This window comes from Salvelinus alpinus, chromosome 31 (genome assembly GCF_045679555.1).
Source record: "Salvelinus alpinus chromosome 31, SLU_Salpinus.1, whole genome shotgun sequence".
In the NCBI taxonomy this organism is placed as follows: domain Eukaryota; kingdom Metazoa; phylum Chordata; class Actinopteri; order Salmoniformes; family Salmonidae; genus Salvelinus; species Salvelinus alpinus.
The window spans coordinates 20966317-20985848 of record NC_092116.1 but is presented as its reverse complement, the minus strand read 5'-3'; the positions used below and the strand labels follow the sequence as shown (position 1 = coordinate 20985848).

Here is a 19532-nt window from a genome sequence, read left to right as displayed (position 1 = left end):
ACTGACCCTAGCCCCCCGACACATAAACTACTGCAGCATAAATACTGGAGGCTGAGACAGGAGGGGTCAGGAGACACTGTGGCCCCATCCGATGATACCCCCGGACAGGGCCAAACAGGAAGGATATAACCCCACCCACTTTGCCAAAGCACAGCCCCCACACCACTAGAGGGATAACTTCAATCACCAACTTACCATCCTGAGACAAGGCCGAGTATAGCCCACAAAGATCTCCGCCACAGCACAAACCAAGGGGGGGCGCCAACCCAGACAGGAAGATCACGTCAGTAACTCAACCCACTCAAGTGACGCACCCCTCCTAGGGACGGCATGAAAGAGCACCAGTAAGCCAGTGACTCAGCCCCTGTAATAGGGTTAGAGGCAGAGAATCCCAGTGGAGAGAGGGGAACCGGCCAGGCAGAGACAGCAAGGGCGGTTCGTTGCTCCAGAGCCTTTCCGTTCACCTTCACACTCCTGGGCCAGACTACACTCAATCTTATGACCTACTGAAGAGATAAGTCTTCAGTAAAGACTTAAAGGTTGAGACCGAGTCTGCGTCTCTCACATGGGTAGGCAGACCATTCCATAAAAATGGAGACAATTAGGAGGCCTGCGTCTTGTGACCGTAGCGTACGTGTAGGTATGTACGGCAGGACCAACTCGGAAAGATAGGTAGGAGCAAGCCCATGTAACGCTTTATAGGTTAACAGTAAAACTTTGAAATCAGCCCTTGCCTTAACAGGAAGCCAGTGTAGGGAAGCTAGCACTGGAGTAATATGATCAAATTTCTTGGTTCTAGTCAGGATTCTAGCAGCCGTATTTAGCACTAACTGAAGTTTATTTAGTGCTTTATCCGGGTAGCCGGAAAGTAGAGCATTGCAGTAGTCTAACCTAGAAGTAACAAAAGCATGGATTAATTTTTTTGCATCATTTTTGGACAGAAAATGTCTGATTTTTGCAATGTTACATAGATGGAAAAAACTATTAGAAATAGTTATCTCCTGTGGTACAGGTGGTCTTGCCTTGCAGTTACGGTCACGAACTCTAGCACACAGATATTGTTAGGGTGTCGACAGAGGCATAAGATCAAATCTGTTTCATTATCTTACTACAGTATGTGGGGGTGTTTCACTGCCCGTTTTATGACACCGTTGATAGCAAAAAGTTATCCAATTCCACCAAATTGTTGTTTGTCACACTATGTTAGGTTAACTAGAAGTCACTGAATGTAATGCTTTGTGTGTGTTTAAAGTATTTGAATAATGGTGCAACTTAAACCGTCTACCCGGAACATTTTCTAATAGTTAACCACAATTACATTAGTGAGGTCGTCATGTAAATGTGAGTTTCCAAACACCGCTCTAGTCTCTGACGTCAGTGTCTAGAACCGTTCCTTCCCCTCTTCCTTGAAGAAATCGCTAATCTGACTCGATTTGTCAACATGTGAAAACTTTATTAACTAATGGTACAATATTTTATTTCAGAAATTGCATGAAGGCAGCCTCACAGACACACTTCCTATGAAGCACATATATCACAAATCTGAATAATGGTGCAACTAAAATCGGCTACTGGTCTCCATTGCATCACCTACCCGGAACATTTTCTAATAATTACCCGCAATTGCATTAGTGAGGTCATCATGGAAATGTGAGTTTCCAAACACCGCTCCAGTCACTGACGTCATTTGGCTAGACCTCGCATGTCAGTGTCTAGAACCGTTCCTTCCTTGAAGAAATCGCTAATCTGACTCGATTTGTCAACATGTGAAAACTTTATTAACTAATGGTATAATATTTTAATTCAGAAATTGCATGAAGGCAACCTCACAGACACACTTCCTATGAAGTACATATATCACAAATCTGTTCATGAAATACATTCAATACGAATAATAATCTAGGAGTAATACAGTAGGCCGCAAAAAAAAAAAAATGAATTAACACTACTCTGACTGATCAATGGATGTCAAAGTCTTGAGCTCCTGCTTGGAGTTAACCTTGACCTCAACTCCACGCAGTTCCACTCCACTATCCCCACCCCCATCCTTGTCCTTCCCCAACCACCCCAGCTTGAGTGTCAGCGAGCGCAGGGCGGAGCTCTCGTCTGGGGCTGTGGAACCACTCCGGCTGGACCTCGTGCTGCGGGAGAAGGAGGCGGAGGTACCTCCCTCGGAGTTGGTGCCCTCGAACAGCTTGGCCATGAAGCTGAGGCCGGCCTGGCGGATGTGGGAGCTGCCGGCGAACACGTACAGCACAGGGTTCACACTGCTGCTCAGGAAGGCGAACGCCGTGACGTTGGGACGGGCCGATTGAGCAGCATTGGTGAGAGTGGCGTTGCCAGCCAGCAGACCAATCACCTGTGAGAGAGAGAAGGGAGGAGGGGGAGAGAGAGAGAGAGTGTGTTGGGCGTTAGAGAGGGAACGAAAGAGAAAGAGAGAGAGAGAAAGAGAGGCAAGGAGAAAGACAGTGAGAGAAAGAGAGAGACAGAGAAAGAGGTGAGAGAGAGAGAGAGAGAGAGAGAGAGAGAGAGAGAGAGAGAGAGAGAGAGAGAGAGAGAGAGAGAGAGAGAAAGAGGAGGAAAAAATGTAAAGAGAATGAGGTGAAGAGTTGAGAGGAGATAGATAAACATCAGAGAGACTGATAGGGCTTCTACCTATTATTCTACCTATTACTATTATTATTCTACCTATTACTATTATTATTCTACCTATTACTATTATTATTCTACCTATTACTATTATTATTCTACCTATTACTATTATTATTCTACCTATTACTATTATTATTCTACCTATTACTATTATTATTCTACCTATTATTCTACCATTATTATTATTCTACCTATTACTATTATACCTAGTATTCTACCTATTATTATTATTATTATTATTATTACACCTATTATTATTATTATATATATTATTCGTATTATTATTATTCTACCTGTACGACACAATGAACTGCTACATAACACATAGCACCTTTCAAATACATTGAGGAACTGACGTACCTGTAAGATGTTGACCAGGTGGTAGGGCAGCCAGAAGAGAGCGAAGGCGCCGATGATGAGGAGGATGAGACGGTTTCCTCGTCCCTTGCGCTGGAACATGGCGCTGCGTAGCCGGCAGATGACGGAGGTGTAGCAGACGATGATGAAGGTGAAGGGGAGGAAGAAGCCCAGGACGGTCTCGAATAGGTACTGGAACACCTGGTGACCCACACTACCCCAGTGGTACGGCATGCAGATGCTCATGGAGATGTTCTTATGAAGGAAGGGCTTCAGGTTACTGGGTAGAGAGAGAGAGGGAGGGAGGGAGGGAGGGATAGAGGGAGAGAGAGTGAGAGAGAGAGAGAGAGAGAGAGAGAGAGAGAGAGAGAGAGAGAGAGAGAGAGAGAGAGAGAGAGAGAGAGAGAGAGAGAGGGGGGGGGGAGAGAGAGAGAGAGAGAGAGCGAGAGAGAGAGAGAGAGAGGGAGAGCAAGAGGGAGAGAGGGATAGAGGGAGAGCAAGAGGGAGAGTAGGAGAGGGGGCAGAGAGAGGGGGGGGGGGATAGAGCGATTGTTTGATTGAGACAATGGGAGCGTTCCAGGTCGTTTTCATTGTACTTGTGCTGGGCAGGTTATATGGAAACTGTTTTACAGGAACCACAAAAAAGATGACCGGGAACACAACCATTGAAACAGATTAACACAGAAAAGTTTAGGATTTGTATTCAATAATGATATACAGTGGGGCAAAAAAGTATTTAGTCAGCCACCAATTGTGCAAGTTCTCCCACTTAAAAAGATGAGAGAGGCCTGTAATTTTCATCATAGGTACACTTCAACTATGACAGACAAAATTAGAAAAAGAAATCCAGAAAATCACATTGTAGGATTTTTAATGAATTTATTTGCAAATTATGGTGGAAAATAAGTATTTGGTCAATAACAAAAGTTTATCTCAATGCTTTGTTATATACCCTTTGTTGGCAAGGACAGAGGTCAAACGTTTTCTGTAAGTCTTCACAAGGTTTTCACACACTGTTGCTGGTATTTTGGCCCATTCCTCCATGCAGATCTCCTCTAGAGCAGTGATGTTTTGGGGCTGTTGCTGGGCAACACGGACTTTCAACTCCCTCCAAAGATTTTCTATGGGGTTGAGATCTGGAAACTGGCTAGGCCACTCCAGGACCTTGAAATGCTTCTTACGAAGCCACTCCTTCGGTGCCCGGGCGGTGTGTTTGGGATCATTGTCATGCTGAAAGACCCAGCCACGTTTCATCTTCAATGCCCTTGCTGATGGAAGGAGGTTTTCACTCAAAATCTCACGATACATGGCCCCATTCATTCTGTCCTTTACACGGATCAGTCGTCCTGGTCCCTTTGCAGAAAAACAGCCCCAAAGCATGATGTTTCCACCCCCATGCTTCACAGTAGGTATGGTGTTCTTTGGATGCAACTCAGCATTCTTTGTCCTCCAAACACGACGAGTTGAGTTTTAACCAAAAACTTCTATTTTGGTTTCATCTGACCATATGACATTCTCCCAATCTTCTTCTGGATCATCCAAATGCTCTCTAGCAAACTTCAGACGGGCCTGGACATGTACTGGCTTAAGCAGGGGGACACGTCTCGCACTGCAGGATTTGAGTCCCTGGCGGCGTAGTGTGTTACTGATGGTAGGCTTTGTTACTTTGGTCCCAGCTCTCTGCAGGTCATTCACTAGGTCCCCCCGTGTGGTTCTGGGATTTTTGCTCACCGTTCTTGTGATCATTTTGACCCCACGGGGTGAGATCTTGCATGGAGCCCCAGATCGAGGGAGATTATCAGTGGTCTTGTATGTCTTCCATTTCCTAATAATTGCTCCCACAGTTGATTTCTTCAAACCAAGCTGCTTACCTATTGCAGATTCAGTCTTCCCAGCCTGGTGCAGGTCTACAATTTTGTTTCTGGTGTCCTTTGACAGCTCTTTGGTCTTGGCCATAGTGGAGTTTGGAGTGTGACTGTTTGAGGTTGTGGACAGGTATCTTTTATACTGATAACAAGTTCAAACAGGTGCCATTAATACAGGCAACGAGTGGAGGACAGAGGAGTCTCTTAAAGAAGAAGTTACAGGTCTGTGAGAGCCAGAAATCTTGCTTGTTTGTAGGTGACCAAATACTTATTTTCCACCATAATTTGCAAATAAATTCATAAAAAATCCTACAATGTGATTTTCTGGATTTTTTTTCTCATTTTGTCTGTCATAGTTGAAGTGTAGCTATGATGAAAAATACAGGCCTCTCTCATCTTTTTAAGTGGGAGAACTTGCACAATTGGTGGCTGACTAAATACTTTTTTGCCCCACTGTAGTTGTTTAGAAAATCTTTTGACATTTATAGATCAGGCTTGTTCAAATCACTCTCATGAACATGTACACACTTATTCATACAGACACAACAATACAGACTGTTGGGCAAGGCTGAAAGGAATGCCAAAGTCTTAGATTCTTAGAGACTATGTAAACCTAGGACATTTTTTGTTAGTGTGAGAGTATTTGAATTTGATCTCTCTCGCTCGCTCTCGCTCTCTCTCTCTGTCTGTCTGTCTGTCTCTCTCTCTCTCTCTCTCTCTCTCTCTGTCTCTCTCTCTTTCTCGCCTCTCTCTCTTTCTCGCCTCTCTCTCTCTCTCTGTCTCTCTCTCTCTCTCTCTCTCTCTCTGTAACCACACCAGTCACATGGTGGTCAGAGAACAAATACACACAGACATACTTATCATTGGAGGCTGCAGAGGGCAGGACAGCTAATAATAATTGCTGAAATTGAGTGAATGGAATGGTACCAAATACATGGTTTTCATGTGTTTGATACCATTCCAGTCCAGTCATTATCTGCCATTCCAGCCATTATCTGCCAGTCCAGCCATTATTACGAGCTGTCCTCCCATCAGCAGCCTCCACTGAAACTTACAGTATGTTGCATCAACATCCTGTAAACGTTTGGACTCAATTTCAGTTCTTCTTTTACAGAATAGACAGCACACACACGTGTTATACTTTGTAATATACTTATATATACCATACACTGAGTATACAAACACTAGGAACACCTGCTCTTTCCATGACATAGACTGACCAGGTGAATCCAGGTGAAAGCTATGATTCCTTATTAATGTCACTTGTTAAACCCACTTCAATCAGTGTGAATCTCATAAAACAAACACACACACACAGACACAGACACACACAGACACACACACACACAGACACACACACACACACAGCCCCACCTGCGATAGAAGGGCATGGGCAGAGCTAAGACGAATGCCAGCACCCAGATACCCAGCAGAACAGCCATCAGGGTTTTCTTGGTCCTCATCCTCTGTGACAGGAAGGGCCTCACCACGGCCAGCCAGCGATCCATGCTCATCAAGCAGATCAGGTAGATGGAGACGTTCATGTTGACGCAGCACAGGTAGTGTACCGTCTTACAGGCCATCGCCCCGAACTCCCAGCCTCGCCTGCCTGCCAGGAAGTGCAGGAAGAGCGGGGCGCTTAGCAGCACCAGGGCGTCGGCCACGGCCAGGTTTAAGACGAGCAGGCACGTGACAGAGCGATGCCTCACGCGGCACAGCACTGACCACACCACGAACAGGTTGCCTGGGAAACCAAAGACAAAGGCCAGGACCAGAATGGAGATACCGATCTGGTGTGAGATGGAGAGAGGAAGGGTGAAGGAGACACGAGAAGGGGTGGAGGGGAGCTGGGGGGAAGCGGTGGAGATGGAGAGGTCTGACGCCATTTTCGAAGGGAACTGAAGAATCTGGTGTTCTGGACCTTTGGGATAATCCACTGTAGGATAGGATAGGAATATAATTAGAACACACAGTATGAGATATAACAATGGGAAGCACACAGAGAGATGAGATACACACAGTATGAGATATAACAATGGGAAGCACACAGAGAGATGAGAGACACACAGTATGAGATATAACAATGGGAAGCACACAGAGAGATGAGAGACACACAGTATGAGATATAACAATGGGAAGCACACAGAGAGATGAGAGACACACAGTATGAGATATAACAATGGGAAGCACACAGAGAGATGAGAGACACACAGTATGAGATGAGGATATCACATCATCTCTGAGAAGAGAATCTATCATTCAATCAAATGTATTCATCAATCCCTTTTTTACATCAACATACAGTTGTCACAAGTGCTTTATGGTAACCTGGCCTAAACCCCAAAGACCAAGCAGAAGCTGTGGTGGAGGAAAACTCTTTAGAAGGAAGGGGGTAGAAGATAGAACAAAGGCCAACTGGGTCCCTGTGGCTGTAATTCCATTAGGCACTAATAGACATGCAAAGATCATGTACTTATCTTGGACAAGCAAAGTCATACTGTATCCCCCCACCCCACACACACACACACACACACACACACACACACACACACACACAGTCATATAGTCATACATACATGTACAAGTAATCCCATAATCACTCATGCAACATTATATTTACAAACAAGGGACAGTAACACATCCTCTCCAAAACATTTCATTCCAGCTAGTGTATACAATGTTAGTATCACTTAAAAATAGCTTTATATTTCACATCACTGACCTTTATGAGATGGATTTATTCTCCTTTTAACCTTGATCTTCTTAAATCCACAAGAAGTGATTTTGTTAGCTATTTTGTCTGTCTGCCTGTCTGTCTATTTATCTGACTGTATGTCTGTCCGCCTGTCTGACTGACCTCTTGTCCGTCCGGCCGTCTACACAGGACTCAGTCCTTTTTCTCTCCTCTTTCTTGTTCCCCTTCTGTCAGTCTGAAAACACAAAATACATGCTATCACCACAAGTCAGGAAGGAAGTCTGTGATCATCAAATTTGACTGTGTACTTCCTACCATTACACATCCACCAAACTCTCTCTATATTACTTCATCCACCCTAACTCTCTCTATATATGACTGCATCCACCCTAACTCTCTCTATATATTACTTCATCCACCCTAACTCTCTCTATATATGACTGCATCCACCTTAACTCTCTCTATATATTACTTCATCCACCCTAACTCTCTCTATATATGACTGCATCCACCTTAACTCTCTCTATATATTACTGCATCCACCCTAACTCTCTCTATATATTACTTAATCCACCCTAACTCTCTCTATATATGACTGCATCCACCCTAACTCTCTCTATATATTAATTCATCCACCCTAACTCTCTTTATATATTAATTCATCCACCCTAACTCTCTCTATATATGACTGCGTCCACCCTAACTCTCTTCATATCTGACTGCATTCACCCAAGTCTGTCTAGTCTGTTTGTCTTACTGCTTGCTCTCTTTGGGCCCGACTGGTGATAGCTCTGTTACTCATCAGATCAGTTCAAGCAGTGGCCAGTTAGCTCTGAGTGTGTGTTACAGTGGAACTGTGCGAATACAGACAACATGATGAGGACGCCAAATAGGCATACTAGTACACATTAATGGGACGCTGAAGAGATTAGGTATTTGTTATTTTTATGAATGATTTCTTGTGTTTTCGAATGCCAAAACATGTTTTTGTCTCTGATGTGTTGGGTAATGTCCTTGTGATTTTCCGTGAGGTGTGTTGTAAAGGGCAGTTATGTGTCTCAACATCATGTCTCAAACAACTTCCTCCCACTCAACGACAAATCATTTCAAAATCACTTGAAGATTACCTCTCTCTCTGTCTGTATGTCTGTCTGTCTCCTCTTTCGTCTGTCTGTCTGTCTCCTCTTTCGTCTGTCTGTCTGTCTGTCTGTCTGTCTGTCTGTCTGTCTGTCTGTCTGTCTGTCTGTCTGTCTGTCTGTCTGTCTGTCTGTCTGTCCCCTTTCCTTTCTGTCTCCATCTTTCTCTGTCTCCCCTTTCCTGTCTCTGTCTTTCTCTCTCTCTCTCAGGACGGAAGCCACATCATGAAATACCACCATCACCTACTTCTCCACCAATTAATCCGCTTCAAACCCATCCTTATTCTATTGGCATCTCCTTTCTTCTGGTTGCTATGGCCATGGGTCTCCATGGGAACCTCCTAGTGGTGTGGACCATCCTGTTCTGCCTGCAACAACGTTCCATCACCTCCATCCTCTTCCTCCAGTTGGCGGCCACCGACACGATCGGCCTGCTCACCGCTCCTTTCTTCATTCGCCAGTTCTTCACGGGCAACGTCTGGGAGTTGGGAGAGGGCGCGTGTAAGCTCCTGCACTACGTCTGCAGCATCTTTCATGTACCTCAGCCTCCTGTTGGTCACCCTGATGAGCGTCGATCGACACCTGCGTGGGGATTGGCCCTTCATGTCCAAGCGCGTCCGCCCACCAGACATAAAATATTCCTTCATCTTGCAGTTTTAGTGATTTTAGTACAGCACATGTTCTCATATTGTGTTCTCAGCTTTCCATAAAATATGTTGCAGGTTTTGTGTTGATTCTATATCCACAAGTATTCTAAATAGATATGGATATAGCTTCTACACAGTATAATCAATCAGTCAAACATTGTTCTTAATGCAATTAATTGTAACAGACAAGTACTGCAATTTAGCTAGATACAATATGTAATTACATTCATTGAAGACACTTCCTAAAACGTAAGTGGGCTGGGAATCCTGAAGATGCAAGACACTTTAATAATGAAGTAAATCAAATCCAATTGTTTCTTGTCTCATCCATTCTACCCGGTGTTTCATTATTCCCTAGAGACGGTCGCTGCGTTCCTGGTCCCCTTCAGCATCATGGTAATCTGCTCATACCTTAGTATCCGGCCACAGCCGCTGTCACCACAGTACAGGAAGACCAACCGCATCCTGGCCCTAAAAGTGGTGACCTTTGCCCTATTTTGGGCTCAATACCACGTTGTCAATGTGCTGCACATGAGCAATGGTTACTATGCAATAATTACCCAGAGCTAATACCACACTGTATAAGAGTGAGACTGAAAAAATCACATTCATATAAAAATCCACTGTATATCCTCAAAGTTCTCACAAATGTTTTATTGTCATTATTCAAGGTAAAAATGAAACGTATGATTGCCTTGTTTCAAGTGGGGACCGGTTTCTCCGGATCATTCCCAGGGTTGCAAGGGGTTCTGTCTGAGGGCCAGAGCGGTGGTCACAGCTTTAGCTTATCTCAACAGTGCTGTCAACCCTCTGCTCTACGCCATGGCAGGCTCGGGGGGGGGGGGTCACACGCCCGGCAGGAGACCAGCATGATGGGAGCGGGAGAGAGAAAGAGGAGAATGAAGGAGTTGGGGAGCTGGATGAAGAGGTAAAAGAGAGGAGAAAGGTTCCAGGAGAACGAGAGGGGGAGGAGAAAGAGGGAAAAGAATGGCCTGAAGGTAAAGAAATGACTGGACAGACCGTGAAGGACCTGCATGCTATTGCCTGCCAGCCAGTCATGACTCTTCTGTGAGTTGTCTTCTTCTCCCTTTAAGAGTTTCCTAATCAATGGATGGCAGCCAAATCGAATCGGAGAAAATGGTGTTTTATTTTCTTGCTCTGGTCCAACATGGCAACATGTCTTAATGCTTTTGAGAAAATATATGAAGCAAAAAAAGTATGAAAATATTACAGTGCTCTTTTTACTGTACGTACAGCAGTATACCACAGACACACACACACACACACACACACACACACACACACACACACACACATAGAAAGAGAGACAGTCAGTCAGACAGACAAGACATACCGGTAAGATCATTTATAAAATTCACCCCCCTCACCTGCTGAGCTTGAAGCACCACCTCTAAAAACAGAGCTATGGTTCAGCCAGTAAGTCAGTCATGACCCATTAGGAACCATGACTTGTACTTACATCTAGTGGCCACCGAGCGAACTGCAGGAAACCAGTCTTGGGCAGTGTTTTCCCATCAAAATAGTTTCCACCACCATAGCGTCCAACTACCAGCCCAGAGGGTCACTATTTGCCATTTTTCACAGGTTTCACACAGATGGGGCTCACAACATTGGCGCTGGTCGTGGATTCTAGCTCTCCTTCCTTTTCTTTCAGCCCGAGCCCCTCTGCATCCCTGTCTCTCTCTCGGCTGTTCTGGCTGTTCTGTCGGTTCTTCCTGGTGCCAGAGTCCAGCGAAGTGCCCTCGAACAGACGGGCCATGAAGGCAAAGCCTTCCCGCCGGATATAGGACTTGCCGGCGAAGGTGTAGAGGACCGGGTTGGCACAGCTGCTGATGAACGCCAGTGCCGATGTGACTGCACGGCAGGACTGCCAGATAGGGTCCAGTCTGGAGGAAGGGTGGATATGAAAACAGCAAAAAATGGTTGTTCATTGTTTTTTATTCAAATGTAGTTTGGGATTTGATAACAATACACTACAAATGATACAGGTGATGAGGTGAGGATCTTAACAGTAATTTAGGAAAAACTTTTCAGAAAGCCTACCTTGCTTTTATAGCTGAATCTTGCGGAGAAAGTGCTGCGGCAACCTGTAAGGACATATTTCATCACAACAGACAGCCCAGTTACAGCGGGACCTACTGTTTCAGCCCTGTTAAGGAGTGTGAGGCCCTGGCTATAACTCAGACATACACACACACAAAACACCCCACACATGTACGCACACACACACTACCTGCACAATGTTGATGACATGGTAGGGCAGCCAGAAGATTCCAAAGGTGACCACGATGGCTAGGATGAGTTTCTCACTGTGGATCCTCCTCCTGAACCTGGTCAAATCAAATCAAACTTCTTTTATACAGAGTTTTAAGTATTTTTCCCTGAATTCCAAATCGTGGAAAATCAATCATGACAGACCTTAATGGTCCTTGATGCAAATGTACTGGATTTCAGGACTCTAGATCACACGGGGTGAGGGGAATGGCCTTTCAAAAGTTTGCTTTCTCAATCACTTGTTATAGCGTTACCATGTGGCCAATTGGCATGGCATTGCATGCGAGTGTGTGGCCCTTGGTTCTTTACCACCATGAAAAGTATTCCCCTCCTGGGCCTTACCATCAAACAGGATTTTTTTTTTTAATTCTCCACATTTTTCACAAAATAATAATAATGATAGCCAACAAATACAATAGGATTTCACCCAACTTCACTGGCTTGAATAAATAATAACTAATAGTATAAAGTGAGAAAATAAAAACAATACATCGACAAATATGAAATGAAGGCAGAAATAAAATGAAGATAGTAAAACAGCAGTGGACCTGGTTTGTCTGATCCTCCGCAGGATGCAGATGTAGCTGCCTACAATCAACGCGTAAGGAACTACAAATCCCAGCACAGTCTCCAACGTGTACTGGAGCACCACCTGCGCTGAGAGAATGGGACGTGTACTGTATCAGCATAGAGATCACCTTGATCGGTTAGCGTTAATGACACTATATACAGTCAGGTCCATGAGTATTTGGACAGTGACACAATTTGCATCATTTTGTCTCTGTACGCCACCACAATGGATTGGAAAGGAAACTATCAACATGTGCTTTAAGTGTAAGTGGGGCTCAAAAGTAATTGGACAAACTAAGATAATCATAAATTAAATAGTGAGATTTAATACGTGGTTGCAAATCCTTTGCAGTCAATGACTTCCTGAATTCTGGAACCCCTAGACATCACCAGGTGCTGGGTTTCTTCCCTGGTGATGCTCTGCCAAGCCTTTACTGCAGCTGTCTTCACTTCCTGCTTGTTCTTGGGGCGTTTTGCCTTCAGCAAGTGAAATGCATGCTCAATTGGATTCAGGTCAGGTGATTGACTCGGCCATTGCAGAACATTCCACTTGTTTTGCCTTAAAAAAGTATTGCGTTGCTTTCGCAGTATGCGTCGGGTCACTGTCCATCTGCACTGTGAAGCGCCGTCCAATGAGTTTTGAAGCATTTGGCTGAATCTGAATTATGGTACAAGTTGATATTTGTCTCATCTGTCAATAGGATGTTGTTCCAGAACTGTATAGGCTTTTTTAGTGTTTTTTTTGTCAACTCTAATCTGGTCTTCATGTATTTGAGGTTTACCAATGGTTTACATCTTGTGGTAAACCCTCTGTATTTACTCTGGTGAAGTCTTCTCTTGATTGTTGACTGACACAGATACGCCTACCTCCTGGAGGGTGTTAATGATCTGGCCAACTGTTGTGAAGGGGTTTTTCTTCACCAGGGAAATACTTATTCTGTCATCCACCACAGTTGTTTTATGTGGTCTTTCTGGCCTTTTGGTGTTCCTGAGCTCGGCAGTGTGTTCTTTCTTTTTAATGTACCAAATAGTTGATTTGGCCACACATAATGTTTCTGATATCTCTCTGATGGGTTTGTTTAATGATGCCTAATTGATGATGCCTAATGCCTAATGATGGCTTGCTTCACTGGCAGTGACAGCTCTTTGGACTTCATATTGAGGGTTAACAGCAACAGATTCCAAATTCAAATACCACACTTGAACTCAACTCTAGACCTTTTATCTGCTTACTTGTAAATTAACTAATGAGGGAATAACACACACCTGGCCATGGAAAAGTTGAGCAGCCAATTGTCCAATTACTTTTGGTCCCTTAAAAAGGGTCGGGGACCACATATAAAAAGAGCTGTAGTTCCTACACCGTTCACCCAAGTTGGATGTAAATACCCTCACATTAAAGCTGAATGTCTGCCCTGCCCGCTCCTATTGATTATTTAACTTCAACTCCAATATGCTGTGGTAGACAGCTAAAATAATAACAACTTGGTAAACGTCCAAATATTTATGGGCCTGACTGTATACAAAATCAATGTACTGTGAACTCCGTACCTTGCCATGTGTTTAAGGATGATCTGACTACAGATAAGAATGTGAATAAACAGGTAACTACGTTGACAGAAATCTCTCATGTAAAGTCCCTACTTTTTTGTTCCCTCACCTGAAATACATTCACTGTTTGATTGGTTGTTCTTTCCCCCTCCCGTCAGTCACTCCAGGAGTGAAGATAATTAGCAAAGTAAGGAATGAATTCAGTTGGTAAATAAGGAAGTAAGTGTCACTCACTTGACTCTGCTGCTTGTGAAATGACTCACACACCATACGGCTCCTCCCGTTGGGGTACGTGGCCGTCAGGTTGTGTCTGAACAGCAACGCGGGGATGGATGCGACCAGCACCAGGATCCACAGTACCAGCACCCCCCGCAGTACTGCCTTCCGGCCAGCGAGGGCAGCAACGCGCCGCGGCCACACCACGGCCACCAGCCTGTGCAGGCTCATCAGCATGATCAGTTGGATGGAGGCGTACATGTTGGCCAGGCACAGGTAGAAGAGTATCTGATCCATACAAGAAGAGAGCAGCTTTCTCTTGTCATTTCAAAAGGATAAGGATTCAATGAAAATGTACTCACTGCATGTCAAGTGTCAATGGTGTTTTCAAACACCTGGGCAGAAAATAACATAATTGGAACATATTGGTTGCATTCCAGGCCGACTACATTGCAGTCGTTGCGTTGCATCAACCAATGGTTGCGTGCTACGTCATCGACTGCGCAGTCGGGCATCAGATTGCTATTTCATATGATGTGGTAAGTAGATTAGTTAAACCCCTATACAGGCGTTGTGAGATCTGGCAGTTGTCTACAGTGTAGTCAGCCTGGAACGCGGCAATCAACAGAAAGAAGAGCCTCCACCTTGCACATGATATCGCCAAAAATCCATGTCTTCTTCACAAGGTACACGACGAAGAACGGCGTGAGCGCTATGAGCGAGCCGTCGGCCACTGCCAGATTGAGGATGAGGAGGGTGGTGACGGAGCGGCGGCGGGCGCGAGCCAGGATACTCCAGATGATGAAGAGGTTGCCGGGGACACCAAGGAGAAACACCAGACCCAGGATGAGCGCCCCTACTGTTGTGGAGGTGGTATTACCCACAATGCTTTGGTTCGCCGCGAAAACAGACGTGGTGGTGTTAAGGATGTGGTTGGAGGCGGAAAGGAACAGGGAGGGGGGCATAGTGGAGGAGAACGGGGAAAGGAACAAGGAAGGTTTTGTGAGGGATGGAGGGATGATTTGGGGGATGGTTTGGTTGTGGGCCATGGCGGTGATCTGCAAGGGACAGAAAGGTCAAAGGTTATTGCTGAGGTAGAAGTGTTACTAACTTGTATCAGCAGCAATGTTGAATAGTTTGTGGTGGTATAGGATACAGACATGGGTTCCACTACTTTATCTGTGCTTGATTGAGCTTGCCTGGCTTAATAACCCAATAGAACAGTCTTAAAACTGCAAATCCCACCCATCTGACACTCCAGGCAGGGAAGAACAAATGCTCAAAGTATTTGAAAGATTTCAAATAACGTTTGAACGCAGGTCTGATAGAGTATGAAACAAGCCTAGGTGTATGAGAGCCTGTGAACGTAGGACCTTAAATGGTAAAGATACAGAGAACGTATTTGCATTGAAGAGGATGCAGTCCCATAATCCATTCAGACACTGTGGTGGTTCTAATTGCAAGTCAAACATGTATAGCTTAGGCCAGGGTTTCCCAAGCCCCCACCCATGGGTGCACGTTTAGTTTTTTCCTAGCGCCACACAGCTGATTCAAATAATCAAAGCTTGATGAAGAGTTGGTCATGTGAATCAGCTGAGTAGCGCTAGGGCAAAAAACAAAACGTGCACCCATTGGTGGGGGCTTGGGAAACCCTGGCCTAAGCTATACATGTTTGACTTGCAATTAAGCCACGGGAGTGCAGGCAGCGACTGACAGGATTTATCACACTCACTCTCAAACATATTTAATACACCTAATGGACAGCAATGCTGGTGTGCGTCTACACGAGACAGAGGAGAGAAGATAATGTAGACAGAGGAAAGAGGATAATGTAGACAGAAGAGAGAAGTTAATATAGAGGAGAGAAGATAGTGTAGACAGAAGAGAGAGGATAATGTAGACAGAAGAGAGAAGCTAATATAGAGGAGAGAAGATAATGTAGACAGAAGAGAGGATAATGTAGACAGAAGAGAGAAGCTAATATAGAGGAGAGAAGATAATGTAGACAGATGAGAGAGGATAATGTAGACAGATGAGAGAAGATAACGTAGACAGAAGAGAGAAGCTAATATAGAGGAGAGAAGATAATGTAGACAGAGGAGAGAGGATAATGTAGACAGATGAGAGAAGATAATGTAGACAGAAGAGATAAGTTAATATAGAGCAGAGAAGATAATGTAGACAGAGGAGAGAGGATAATGTAGTCAGATGAGAGAAGATAATGTAGACAGAGGATAGAAGCTAATATAGAGGAGCGAAAATAATGTAGATTTATAAACAGGGAAGACAAGAGGAGATCAGTGAGACACAGTCAGGGCGTGAGAGAGAGAATACCTTCAGGACAAATTCAAACATCATGGGATTAATATGGGTTTAGATGTGGTATTAACAGATAGCTGTGAGTGATTCGATAATGGAGAATACATTCCCCTGTTGGGTAGCAACTGGGTGGTGCATGTGCGTGAGTGCGTGTGTGTGCAAGCATGTGTGCGTGCGTGCGTGTATGTGTGTGTGTGTGTGTGTGTGTGTGTGTGTGTGTGTGTGTGTGTGTGTGTGTGTGTGTGTGTGTGTGTGTGTGTGTGTGTGTGTGTGTGTGTGTGTGTGTGTGTGTGTGTGTGTGTGTGTGAGTGTATGCATACACACTCCTACATTACTTGACTTCAACTTCTGCAAAAGCTTTTATTAGGACGTCTACATCTTTAGCTTGCGGAATAAACTTCAAAGCAACAGACATAAATTCCTCAAAACCTGTGTGTTATTTCTTCCTAAAGTCTGTGTTTTTATTTTGTCTGAGGCTGAAACACTGGGAGGAGTCCATGTGTAGGAGGTGTTGAGGAATTGTAACAGGTTTCTAATTCCGAACCAGCATGATCAGACTTGACTGGTAAAATAAACACTAAGTCTTGTAGCTACAATGTTTGTTTGAGAAATCATTCTACCTCCCTCCGAGGACTGTTTCAAATCACTGTCCGCCTCCAAAATGGCACCCTATTCCCTATGTAGTGCACTACTTTTGGCCCTATTGGGATAAGATGCTATTTCAGACGATCCTATATCTTAGTGTTTGGTGTGGAGAAGGCCATGGTGTGAGAATACGTTATTATTTAACATGACAATCTAATCTATCCTGTGTTTCCCTTGCAAATATGGTATTGTATAGGCTTCTCTTATCCCATGCACTCACACCTGTAATAATAATGAACTCACGTGCGTCCACATCACAGGAGGTTGGTGGCACCTTAATTGGGGAGGATGGGCTCATGGTAATGGCTGTAGCTAAATAGGTGGAATGGTTTCAAACACATCAAACAGATGGAAACCACACGTTTGACCCCATTCCATTTATTCCATTCCAGCCATGACAATGAGCCAGTCCTCCTATATATCCTCACACCAGCCTCCCCTGGTGCACATGAACAGACACACACTGTATACTATACATGGGCTATATGTAAATATTACAGTACATTGCACATCTAAGTAAATCTTAATGTTCTTGTCTTATCAAGTAATAACTTGACAGAAATTCAATACACGTCGAAAATATTTAAATATTATTGTGTACAATGTTGGTAATTTAGCAGACACTTTTATGCAGAGCGACTTACAGGAGCAATTAGGGTTAAGTTCCTTTCTCAAGGGCATATTGACAGATTTTTCACCTTGTCAGCTTGGGATTCAAACAAGCGACCTTTCATTTACTGGCCCAACACTCTAACCACTAGGCTACTCAGTAAAAGAACAATCCTTATAATCTAGTACTCAGAGGCGCACACACACACACAAATCCCAAATGAACCTCTTTGCACCCTCACAGTAGTTCTTATTGTAATTCTGCTGTAATTCTGAGTGATTATGAGTGTGTACTATGGTGTGGGAGTCAATGAATTAATTTCTACAATGTCATTTATGCATTAAATATCAAGCATGGCTTAGAAGTGCACGGCTGGCTAGGCTCTGTTCCAGGTAGAGAGAGAATAGATCTGTAGAGTATTAGACAGTTCAGGGAGACTTCTGTGCATTGTACTGTAGTCCCATGGAGTTAGCTAGAGGACTCATCATGTGCATTGTACTGTAGTCCCATGGAGTTAGCTAGAGGACTAATCATGTGCATTGTACTGTAGAACTAAGAGTTAGCTAGTGGACCTGTTTTTGCATGACACAGTCACCATGATGGGACAGATACAACGATGAGTCCTCTAACTCTATTTGTAGAGTGCTTATCTGTCCTCTTTCACACATGTACACGACTGTATTATACACCTTGTGAATTGGGAATGTGTTGTTTTGTCTATACCAACTCTCCCCGAGAGAAAGCTTTTAGAGGGTGGGGTCACGGCTAAATGGACACTGTGTGTAGAGAACACTCTATCACTTTCCCCACCGTTGAGAGCAACAGCTGACACACTCAAAAGGGCCCAGACTCACAAAGAGAAACAAGTTAGGACTGCTCTTGGGCACAACAGTAGAAAAGCTCCTACGCACACTAGCATATTATACATACCTTAGAGAGAAAGGGAGAGGGAGAGAAGAGAAAGCGAGGAGCGAGGATATGACTCTGATTCATAGAGTTGCTATTGGGCTCATTATCACTCATATGATGTTCCATTGAGAACAGCTGGTCACATCCACCGAACAGTTAAATAACAACTGTACTACTTTCTGCAAACAATTATAATGTTTGATGTGGTATCAAGTACACACCAGGGTTTGTGTGTATCAAGTGTCTCAGAGTAGGAGTGTCGATCTAGGATCAGGTCCCCCGCTGTCCATGTATTTGTATTTATTATGATCTGAAAGGCAAACTGATCCTAAATCAGCACTTTGAGAGGCTTAATAGGATACGTACTGCCCCAGGACTATCAAACCATATCTATATATTTTGTTATCTGAGGGCATGCTGATAGCTCCTGCTAGAGTTTACTTCACTTGAGATTACATTACTTTACATTATTTGACTGTCTATTCCCATTGACTGACCGGACCACAATCAGGAGGGAGGTTGGGGAAGAAAGAGAGGGAAGACTGAAAACAAACTCACCAAATAGTCCTAATCCTGGGGTAGATGAAGAGATGGAGAAGAGGCAGGGACAGACTTCCTTTATTTCATTTCTTCTAGTCTTGATGGTGTATATATTCTTCCTACTTTTCTCAGTACTCCTCTTCCTCTCTCTCTAACTCTGTATTTTCACTGACCTGTCATGCTTGCAGTAGCATGCTGTAGCAGAGTAAAGGGAAGGGGGTGTGTCGTGTTCCCTCCACATCTTTCAACATCTCCCTCCACACCTGATCATACGTGAGGTAATGTATCTTGTAATGTAGTGTTAATGTGTAATGACGCCTCCTGGCCATAGAGATAAGGGTGAGACAGACAGACAGACAGACAGACAGACAGACAGACAGACAGACAGACAGACAGACAGACAGACAGACAGACAGACAGACAGACAGACAGACAGACAGACAGACAGACAGACAGACAGACAGACACAGACAGACAGAGAAAGAGAGACAGAAAGAGAGAGAAAGAGAAAGAGAGAAAGAGAGA

The 19532-nt window shown here is 44.2% G+C and overlaps 2 protein-coding genes across 2 annotated transcripts; both read right to left on the bottom strand.

The window, feature by feature from the left end:
- Nucleotides 1-1432: 1432 nt before the first annotated feature.
- LOC139561189 (leukotriene B4 receptor 1-like) lies at nucleotides 1433-7809 on the bottom strand. The gene is made up of 4 exons (XM_071378136.1): nucleotides 7597-7809; nucleotides 6249-6810; nucleotides 3013-3289; nucleotides 1433-2359 (listed from the first exon to the last, which is right to left on the bottom strand). The coding sequence occupies exons 2-4, from the start codon at nucleotides 6758-6760 to the stop codon at nucleotides 1946-1948; spliced, it is 1203 nt and encodes a 400-aa protein (XP_071234237.1). The 5' UTR covers nucleotides 6761-6810; nucleotides 7597-7809; the 3' UTR covers nucleotides 1433-1945.
- Nucleotides 7810-10480: 2671 nt separating this feature from the next.
- Nucleotides 10481-19209, bottom strand: LOC139561497 (leukotriene B4 receptor 1-like). Its single transcript, XM_071378638.1, has 7 exons — nucleotides 19026-19209; nucleotides 14629-15042; nucleotides 14003-14272; nucleotides 12196-12299; nucleotides 11607-11703; nucleotides 11417-11460; nucleotides 10481-11259 (listed from the first exon to the last, which is right to left on the bottom strand). The coding sequence occupies exons 2-7, from the start codon at nucleotides 15031-15033 to the stop codon at nucleotides 10938-10940; spliced, it is 1242 nt and encodes a 413-aa protein (XP_071234739.1). The 5' UTR covers nucleotides 15034-15042; nucleotides 19026-19209; the 3' UTR covers nucleotides 10481-10937.
- Between the last annotated feature and the right edge of the window lie 323 nt (nucleotides 19210-19532).